The sequence below is a fragment of the Acanthochromis polyacanthus genome, chromosome 5 (assembly GCF_021347895.1).
Source record: "Acanthochromis polyacanthus isolate Apoly-LR-REF ecotype Palm Island chromosome 5, KAUST_Apoly_ChrSc, whole genome shotgun sequence".
NCBI lineage: Eukaryota > Metazoa > Chordata > Actinopteri > Pomacentridae > Acanthochromis > Acanthochromis polyacanthus.
Genome location: NC_067117.1, coordinates 41,896,131 through 41,906,933, shown reverse-complemented (window position 1 = coordinate 41,906,933; position 10,803 = coordinate 41,896,131). Strand labels below are relative to the sequence as shown.

At 51.9% G+C, this 10,803-nt stretch overlaps 1 protein-coding gene across 1 annotated transcript in view; it reads right to left on the bottom strand.

Annotated features, from left to right (window-relative positions):
- Positions 1 to 7,371: 7,371 nt before the first annotated feature.
- rbpjl (recombination signal binding protein for immunoglobulin kappa J region-like) overlaps positions 7,372 to 10,803 on the bottom strand; it is a 74,073-nt gene continuing 70,641 nt past the window's right edge. Inside the window, exon 12 of the mRNA XM_051948069.1 lies at positions 7,372 to 8,477. Within this exon, the coding sequence (XP_051804029.1) occupies positions 8,177 to 8,477 (301 nt within the window). The 3' untranslated portion in view covers positions 7,372 to 8,176. The remainder of the gene's footprint in view (positions 8,478 to 10,803) is intronic.

Sequence of the window (10,803 nt, the reverse complement as noted above, 5' to 3'; positions counted from 1 at the left end):
GAGTCATTAGTAGAGCTGCCTCCATCCTAAGGGATCCCACCCACCCCCAGCACGGTCTGTTCACACTTCTACCCTCAGGCCGGAGGTACAGAGTATGAAATGCAGGACCACTAGGTTTAAGAACTCTTTCTTTCCCACTGCCATCAGACTCCTAAACTGCTGACCGAAGTTTACACCAGCAGCACAATACTGTACTGCCATATTTGCATTTGTATTGTTGTGGCGATGGGCGTGGGAGAGCTCAGCTGCAGGAGAGAGAGGTGTGGAGGGGTGCGTGGAGGCAGCGTCAAGGTAATTGACACAGGTGATGATAATCGGCTGACCTGATTATCTCCACAGTAGCAGCCGGAGCAGAGGATAAAAGGTCGGGCGAGCGGAGAGACAGCAGAGGCTGTATGGACTGAGGAGCAGCGGAGAGACAGCAGAGGCTGTATGGACTGAGGAGCAGCGGAGAGACAGCAGAGGCTGCATGGACTGAGGAGCAGCGGAGAGACAACGGAGACAGCGGGAACTGAGAGGCAGCGGAGGCTGCGTACCGGGCTGCGGAGAACTTTAAGTAGTAACGTAATAAACAATATTCCCTCGACAACCCGGGCGTGTGTGTATTGAGTGGACCCACGGACAGCGAACCTGTCACATTGGCGCCCAACCGGCACTTGATACACGGGGATGTCTGCGCCTCCGGCGGAACCGGTGCAGCCTGTGTCTGCGCTGGCCCAGATGCTCCGGGACTTGGCGGCGATGCACGCCGACCAGGTGGCGGCGAATCGGCAGCACCTGGAGGCGCTGCACCAGCAGACGGAGAGGCAGACCCGCGTCTTGGAACAGCTGTTGTCTCGACCAGGGGGATCACCGGGCTCCTCCTCCTCCATCTCCGGACTGTCTCTTCAGAAGATGACGGCGGAGGATGACCCGCAATCATTTTTGGATATGTTCCAGGCCACGGCGGTGGCATGTGGGTGGCCGCAGACGGAGTGGGCGGTGCGGCTGCTTCCCCTGCTGACGGGGGAGGCCCAGACGGCGGCGATCAGCCTGCCGGCGGCGGCCCGGAGGTCTTTCGCCGATGTCAGGAGGGCGGTGCTGGACAGGACGGGCCTCTCGCCTGAGGACCACCGGCGCCGTTTCCGGGGTGCTCGGCTGGGCGCGGGCGACCGGCCGTTTGTGTTCGCCCAGCAGGTGAAGGACGCAGCAACCAGGTGGCTGCTGCCGGGGGAGACCGCGGAGGAGAGTCGGCTTCTGGAAAAGATTGTGGTGGAGCAGTTCATCGAGGGGTTGCCAGGGGAGACGAGCAACTGGGTGAGGTGTCATCGCCCGGCCGACCTGGGGACAGCAGTGACGCTGGCCGAGGATCACCTGGCGGTCCAGGCGGAAGGCCAAGGACGGGCACCTCCCGGGATGCGACCAACACCAGCGCCACGCAGGAAAACCCTGGCTGCGCGGACATCGGCGCCACGTTCTCCGACGCCGCCGGTTCCGACGCCCCGTACTAACCTCTCTCTTGCTTCTCCTCCACACCAGGCTCCGGCTGCTGCTGACGCTGTCTCCAACCCACCGGGGGCTCCTCAAACGTCAGGACAGGAGTGCTGGCGGTGTGGGCAGCCTGGCCATTTCCGACGGGAGTGTCCGCTCATGGAGGTCGGCCAGGTGGTTCGGGTTGCCGGCACGCCAGCACCCTCTCCCGGTCCGGGTGGGACATACAGCGTTCCGGTAAGGATCCAGGGGGGTGTACATCGGGCTATGGTGGATTCGGGCTGTGGACAGTCCCTGATTCACCAAAACCTGGTTCGACCCGGGGCATTGGTGGAGGCATCCTGGGTGAGGATAAGGTGTGTACATGGGGATGTTCACAAATATCCTGTTGTGCCAGTGGAAGTTAGATTCAGGGAAAAAAAGCATATTATAAAGGCCGCGGTTAGCTCCCGCCTTACGCACCCCCTTATTTTGGGTACGGATTGGCCTGGGTTCCAGGGGGTAGTTGGGAAATGTGTGGGAGTGCGTTCACGAGCGGTAGGGACGTGTGATATATGTGCTGTGCTCAGCGGTGACGCGAGGTTATTCGACACTGCAGACGGGGAGGGGGATCCCGTGGGACCTCGTCAGGAGGCTCCGCGGGTTCCTGTCCTACACCCCATGGAAGATTTTCCTCTGGAACAGTCTCGAGATGATACTCTGCGCTCAGCTTTCGACCAAGTGATAAAGATTGATGGTCAGTTTGTGCACCCGGGCACAGCACCTACATATCCACACTTTTCATTGATCCGAGACAGATTATACAGAGTGACTCGTGACACTCAGACACAGAGTATAGTCACCCAATTGTTGGTGCCGAGGGGCCGCCGGGAAACTGTTTTCCAGGCGGCACATTTCAACCCAATGGCTGGTCACATGGGATATGAAAAAACACTCGACCGGGTCATGGCCCGATTCTATTGGCCTGGCATTCGGGAGGACGTACGCCGGTGGTGTGCGTCTTGTCCTGAATGCCAGTTGGTTAACCAACCGGCCATCCCGCGGGCGCCTTTGCACCCATTACCACTGATAGAGGTTCCGTTTGAAAGAATTGGCATGGACCTCATCGGGCCATTTCACCGGAGCGCACGAGGATATCGGTTTGTGTTAGTCCTAGTGGATTACGCAACACGATATCCCGAAGCAGTGCCGTTGCGCACCATCTCTGCAAAGAGTGTTGCACAAGCACTGTTTCAGGTCATCTCCCGAGTTGGAATCCCCAAAGAGATTCTGACTGACCAGGGCACCTCGTTTATGTCACGAACACTTCGGGAACTTTACGAATTATTGGGCATCAAGTCTATTCGGACAAGTGTGTACCACCCACAGACCGATGGTCTGGTGGAGCGTCTGAATAAGACCTTGAAGAACATGATTCGTAAGTTCATTCACGAGGAGAGCAGCAATTGGGATAAATGGCTGGACCCTCTGTTGTTTGCAGTGCGGGAGGTGCCCCAGGCCTCCACGGGATTTTCTCCCTTTGAACTGTTGTTTGGCAGGAAGCCACGTGGGGTTTTGGACCTGGTTAAAGAAAACTGGGAGGAAGGTCCAAGCCCAAGTAAGAATGAAATACAGTACGTCCTGGACCTTAGAGCAAAACTCCAATCACTGGGACAGCTTTCACGTGAGAATTTGCTCAAGGCCCAGGAACGACAACAACGCCTGTACAACAGAGGGGCAAAGCTCAGACAATTTTCACCGGGAGACAAAGTACTTGTATTACTCCCATCTTCTAGCTCTAAATTACTCGCCAAGTGGCAAGGGCCCTTCGTGGTCACACGACGAGTAGGGGAGGTGGATTATGAGGTGGCACGCTCTGACAGGGGAGAAGCACCACAGATTTACCACCTCAACCTCCTAAAAGCATGGAGAGAGGCGGAGTCGGCTTCTTTGGTGACTGTAGTTGAAGAGAGAGACGAGTTAGGGCCTGAGGTTCCAAAGCCGGGCAATTCCACCTCACTCCCTGTTGAGAACCACCTCTCGCAGTCCCAAAAAGCCGACATTGCCATGTTGCAGGAGCGGTTTGCTGATGTGTTTTCCCCCCTGCCAGGGCGTACAGACCTCATACAGCACCACATCGAGACCCCCCGAGGCGTGAGGGTTTTTTCACGACCTTACAGACTGCCTGAACATAAGAGAAAATTAGTTCAGAAGGAATTGAAAGCAATGCTAGAGATGGGAGTGATAGAAGAGTCAAACAGTGCCTGGTGTAGCCCCATTGTTCTTGTCGTCAAGAAGGATGGGTCTATACGGTTCTGTGTGGACTACCGCAGGGTGAATGACGTGTCACGATTTGATGCCTATCCCATGCCCAGGGTCGACGAGCTCCTGGATCGGCTGGGCACTGCGCGTTTCTTCACCACACTGGATTTGACCAAGGGCTACTGGCAGATTCCCCTGTCACCGGAGTCCAAGGAAAAAACGGCCTTCTCCACTCCGTACGGTTTGTACCAATTCACGACGCTTCCGTTCGGGTTGTTCGGAGCCCCAGCCACGTTCCAGCGTCTCATGGACAGGGTGCTGCGGCCGCACGCAGCATATGCGGCCGCCTACCTGGATGATGTTATCATCCATAGTAACAGCTGGGTGGCGCATGTGCGGCAGGTGGCCGCGGTGCTGGAGTCTTTGAGACAGGCGGGGCTGACGGCCAACCCGAAGAAGTGCGCGGTTGGACGGAGGGAGGTACGGTATCTGGGTCACCACTTGGGCGGCGGGCAGGTGCGCCCACAGGTGGATAAGACAGCAGCAATCGCAGCCTGTCCGCAGCCCAAGTCCAAAAAAGAGGTACGGCGGTTCCTGGGGCTGGCGGGCTACTATCAGCGGTTCATACCTAAATTGTCGGACCTGGCCAGCCCCTTGACCGACCTGACCCGGAAGAGTGCCTCAGATCCGGTCCAGTGGACGGAGCAGTGCCAGCGGGCGTTTGAGAGAATAAAGCAGGCCCTCTGTGGGGAGCCACTCCTCTACACACCTAACTTCTCTCTCCCTTTTTTCCTGCAGACTGATGCGTCGAACAGAGGGCTGGGGGCTGTTTTGTCCCAGCAGGTGCGGGGCGTCGACCGCCCAGTAGTTTACATCAGCCGCAAGTTGTCTGAGAGGGAGGCTCGCTACAGCACGGTAGAGAAGGAGTGCCTGGCAATCAGGTGGGCGGTCGGGGCCCTGCGCTACTACCTCCTGGGACGCCCATTCACCCTCTGTTCGGACCACGCCCCTCTCCAATGGCTCCATCGCATGAAGGATACCAACGCCCGAATCACACGGTGGTATCTAGCTTTACAGCCTTTTAAGTTCGCAGTGATTCATAGGCCGGGGGCGCAGATGGCCGTGGCTGACTTCCTCTCCCGCTCCTTGGAGCCGGTGGGGGGAGTTGGTTAGGCCGGATGGCTCCCCGGCCTAAGTCGGGCGGTGGGGATATGTGGCGATGGGCGTGGGAGAGCTCAGCTGCAGGAGAGAGAGGTGTGGAGGGGTGCGTGGAGGCAGCGTCAAGGTAATTGACACAGGTGATGATAATCGGCTGACCTGATTATCTCCACAGTAGCAGCCGGAGCGGAGGATAAAAGGTCGGGCGAGCGGAGAGACAGCAGAGGCTGTATGGACTGAGGAGCAGCGGAGAGACAGCAGAGGCTGTATGGACTGAGGAGCAGCGGAGAGACAGCAGAGGCTGCATGGACTGAGGAGCAGCGGAGAGACAACGGAAACTGAGAGGCAGCGGAGGCTGCGTACCGGGCTGCGGAGAACTTTAAGTAGTAACGTAATAAACAATATTCCCTCGACAACCCGGGCGTGTGTGTATTGAGTGGACCCACGGACAGCGAACCTGTCACAATTGTATTGTATTTTTATATTTTAAATTTTACACTTGTGTTATTTGTTCTATTTTAAATTTAAATTTCTCTTTATATTCTTTTAAATTTATTCTTACACATTAGGCATTAGGTGGACAGCAGAGTAAGAATTTACAGGGAAACATGTTTCCATACTGTGCACATGACAATAAACACTTTGATTCTTTTTCTTTGATTCTTGGAAGGAAGATTTGGTCAGTTTGACACTGAATTTGATGTTTACTGCCTGTATGAGCTCAAGATGCATTGTGAAATTTCAAATGCGGTCTTCCGGAGAGTGTTCCACACATGGCAGGAGCAATGCGAACAGAGCAAAACAATATCATGGCTGCCTTATTGCATCTCTGCACATGGAAACTACTTTGAAGGGGATGGCAACCAAATTAATATTAGACACTCCCTCCATGTTGCGATCATACTAATTAACGCAAATTCAACCATTCTCCATAAATTCTGCGCAACCTTGTAATTTTGTCCAATCACTGCAACTTTTCTGCAATTTTGTCCCGCCTCCCATGAGTTCCACCATTAAAAGCAGTCCCCAGCACAAACATAATTCACGTACATCACCAAATTCACTTCCTGTTTATGGTTTGAAGATGCAGACGTGTCTGATTCTAATGTCTCTCATTCACCAACAAGAATTACTGCTGAAGACCATGATAAACAATTCCCTGATGTTCTTCACGAAAGCGGAAGTAAACTGTTTTCCTCCCCATGCAATACTGCCGTGGAATTTAAAAAAGAACATTGACTGACAAGCACTTTTCTACCATGAAACATATTAGGAGAACGACTGAAAGGAGCAGACCACAGACCAGATAAATCACCATGATGGAAACTGTTGCATACAGATCCGTTAGAGCAGTGGTTCTCAACCCTGTTCCTCAGGACCCCATGTCCTGCATGTTTTAGATGCTTCCCTGCTCCAACACACCTGATTCAAATGATCAGCTCCTCATCAAGCCTCTGCAGAAGCCTGATGACGAGCTGATATTTGAATCAGGTGTGTTGGAGCAGGGAAGCTTCTAAAACATGCAGGACATGGGGTCCTGAGGAACAGGGTTGAGAACCACTGCGTTAGAGCACTGAAAGAATGAAGATAAATTAGATTAATTATTCCACCAAGGAACGTGGCGGAGTTATGTGATGATCAGTATATGTGAATCCTTTCTCTATTAGCAACATTACTCAAAAACAGACTAAGAGATTTGGATGAAATTTTCAGTGAAGATCAGAAATGACTCAAAGACCAAGTGATTAGATTTTGGCAGTGATGCAGCTTGAAGTCTGGATCCAGGGATTTGTTAAGAATTTCCCATTGAGGTAGCGGCACGGCGTCTGCTAGCAGCACGGTAACCATGGCAACAAGTGAACGCTACTTCAGCAGCCTGCTGATGATCACATCATTGTGATCCTATAACAAATCTACCTCTGTGGACGTATTGGAAATGATACAGGGAACAACTGATTAAATAGTGGGGGTGTTTCTGAGTCCCATCAATTCCTGTCGCCCGCTAGATATCATACAATTCAGTGTCTGTACATAACGTACACATGAATAACACACGCCTGTGTTCAGCACAAGGTCAGGTAATGAACAGTCTTAGTGGAGCACTGTGCTCTCTGAGTGCTTTTCTTGTTAATTGACATGACAAGCCGTGTGTGTGTGAGAACACGTGTGTGCCAGGACTTGAAATAAGTTTTTAAACCACTGATAGATATGTCCAAATATGATTAATTCAACAGTAAATGATCATTTAGTGCCTTAAATCTACCAACCACTTCATGTTAAACCAGTATCTGGCTGCTGCTAATTTTCCATCGTGGTGTGCCAGCTTTTGTGGAAATGGGTTGGAGGATGTTAAAGAATTCGTTTTGGAATAAATATTGTCAACCAAACTGTTGAAACATGTTCTAAGAGCTGAAAAAAATGCAAAACATTTTGGCAGTTGTCACTGTCTCTTGCAATTTTATCGCAACAAATATGCTGACCATTGCAACTGTCATCACAATCTTTTGAAAAGCTGCTGCGAATTCAAGCATTTTAGGCCACAACAATCTCGAAAAATGCCTGCGAAATCCTGGAGGGACTGATTAGATGTGGTTTTTCTTTAACTAGATCCTGGTACAGTCCTGGAACTTCTTGATTGGTAGTGTCTACAGATACGGACCCGTACCCGTAGCCTGTGGCCTATGGATACGGCACTTTCCATTTGCCAGACAGATACGGACCCGTACGCGAGTCTCGTGAAGCTGCTAACCACTGCAAACTGTTGAAAGGTAAGCAAAGGTTAAGGTTAGGGTTAGGGTTAGGGTCCGTACCTGTAGTACCGATGCTACGGGTCCGTACCGCTAGCGTCTACCGGGAGTCACGTGACCAGATCTCGCATATCTGATTGGCAAACGGAAAGTGCCGTATCCGTAGTCCACAGGCTACGGGTACGGGTCCGTACCTCTAGCAACAACCTTCTTGATTACACGTCATATAAAGGAAAAACACATTTGAATGTTTGTCTTTTTTGGGAAATGAGACCCTAAACAATTATATGTAAACTAGATATAACCTTGAAGTGTATGACCCTCCTTAGGCCTATTTTTCCCCAAAATTTACAAAATATCTCATCTCAGTAATAATAAACAGACTTTACAGCATTTCCAGTGAATCTACTGAATAATTATTTTCAAAATTGCGAATAATAAACTGAGAACATTATGGTCTTGTATCAGTTTGAACATAGCAGAATGACATGGAACCAACACTGATCCAAAAGCAAATGGTCAGACTGTGATTGCTGTCTAAAAGGTCTCCTGAGGACAGATTAGCTGCTCTGCATGAAGAGATGAAAGTTGGCTCTGGTGAACTCCTGATGGATGGTCTCTAATAGGATGTCTTCCTGGCCTCCGTCCATCCCTCCTTCTCTCTTCCCTCCCCCCACCGCTCCCCGGATAGACGGAGGCGGCTGGAGTTCAGGGGTGTAGGTGAAGCTGAAGGTCGTGCGATAAATCAGGCCGTCCAGCCGGATGAGCGACAGAGGAACGGTGATGACGCGTCGTAGACAACGCCAGCCGTCACTGAAGACAGAAACATCAGGAACCACGCAGAGCAGAGATTTGGGGGACCTGAGAGTGAAAAAGAGGAGATGGAAGTGAGAAAATGTGGTGCTGTGGAAACAAATCTTTCAACTGGACCGAGGAAAAGATTACACTGGTACAGCCTTAAATGATCATCTTTAGGAGAACAGAACAGTGGAAGCTTGAAGAAGCTTCAGAAGGTGGTAGAGAGCTGACAGAAGTGTGGACACTTTGATGACCACACATGAATGAAAGTGAGGGCTGTGTTAAAGACCATTAATCACATAAATGTAGTCAACAGTGATCTAATTAGAGGCCGTACTTTTCGGTTTTTCATTTTCCTTTAGTGTGTTTAACTGTTTTTCCTGCATAGGTATACAGTCCATGCAATAGTTCTTCTGTCCTACAGAAAACACTGCTCTTTACCTGCTTTAAACACCTGATTGAAACTCCTGGTTTTTCTGCCATTACTTGTTTAAATCATCATGTGACAAATTTGAATAATTCCTGTCTAGCAGCTAGTTTGGCTCCTAAGTAGGAATGAGCATTTTCCCCACAGTCTACCACTGTTTCCACCACAGAGTTGCTTCTGTCTGCCTCCACACAGATCTGGAGTTACAGGATGTAACCAGTGTCATCTCGCTTTGGTCAGGTGACCAATCAGGTTAAAACAGAGCGTTTCAGACAGATAGGGAGGACAGGTGTTGCAGCAATGTACAGAAAAATAATGTTTTTATATATATATTAAAGCATGTAAACATATTCTGACAGATAGAATTACATAAAATTAAATGAAATTATAAACCTTTTTTTTTTTTTTTTTTTTGTCTGCAAGTCCGCTCAAAAATGACACCAACCACCCATGGTGTCATTGCTTAAGCTTCATGTGCAATTTTTTTCTTCTTTGTGACTGTGACCATCACCGGCCCTCATGGCAAATTAACCTATCATGTTTATTTCAAGCTGTTTCCTACATTATGCCATTGAGGGCTGTGCACACCCAAGTGAAACATAAAACAAACACAGGACAGACAGAAAGGTGAGGCATAGACAGTGTTCTAAGAGAAAAGGTGCATTTTATTTGTTTGTGCTCTTTAATTCACACCTTAAAACCATTTACAAATCTAAAACCCTTCACAAACTCCTAATACGACAAAATCACAACTGGATCAATCATGAAGATGTCAGGAGACCACAAGAAGGATAGATAGAGCAGAGTGAGATCCACAGACACTAACCCAGCAACCTCCACTGACTCAGCGACCGGAGGAACGGTAGTTCCTCCGGCACCTACCAAAACGGTAGTTTTGGTAGGTGCCGGTGTGGTGGGTCTGGCATGCATGAAAACATGCATGCATGAAAACCGTTTTGGTAGGTGCCGGTGTGGTGGGTCTGGCATGCATGAAAACCTCCACCAAAAGGAGGGAGCTGTCCCCTCCAGCACAAGGAGGTCCACACAGCCCCCCCGCAGGAGCCACCAAGCGGAGACCCAGCCCAGGAGCCCGGAGCGACCCCCGCCGACACAGCCAGAGCCCCAAGGCCCGCGCAGCAGAACGGGCCATAGCAGACCCCCACGGCGCCCCACCGGCCCACAGCCACACTTCCCCCACGACCACCCGCCCCCCCCCATACTCCCCCACAACTCGACCCCTCCCGCCCCCCAGACCCCAAACTCCCGCCCCCCCACCCCCGCCACCCCCCCACACCCCCCTCCCCCACCATGCCGCCCCCCCCCCCAACCCCCCCCCCCCACCAGGACACCCACCCCTCGCCCAGCCACCCCACCCCACCCCATCCAGCCACACCACCCACGCCACCCTCGCCACCCCTCCCACCCCCAAATCCGGGAGGCCACCCGCTCACCGGAAAACAGCACCAAGGGACCGGGCAACAGCACTGCAAGGGCAAACGAGCCCAGCCCACCCCTGGCCACCCAGAGAGACGCGACCCTGAGGGAGGGAGGGAGGGAGGGAGAGGAAGGAGCACCAGGGGAGGCGCAACAACCCGGGCCCTCGGGCCCGGCAGGGAAAAGCCCCGGAGATCACGCCAGTAAACCTATTGTGATTTACCTTGTTACTGAGTTCACCAGTTCCCCGACTGGTGAACACTAGCCCTGCACCGTGAATGTGACCCACCCAAGTGTATATACAAGTATGTGTGGTGCCTCAAGATTGGGGGTCGGTGAGGCCGAGCAGAGGGTAACGAACCCCCCCCTCAGTCTCCCCGCAAGCCCAAAATGTGAATGTGTATGTGGTGCGTTAAAATTGGGGGAAGAAGTGTCAGGGTGGGGGCATAGACGGAGGGCCACAGCACAACACTGCACTGGGGCCTATCCCGTCTAATGACGTCCCACCCCATAACCACCCACCCCCCA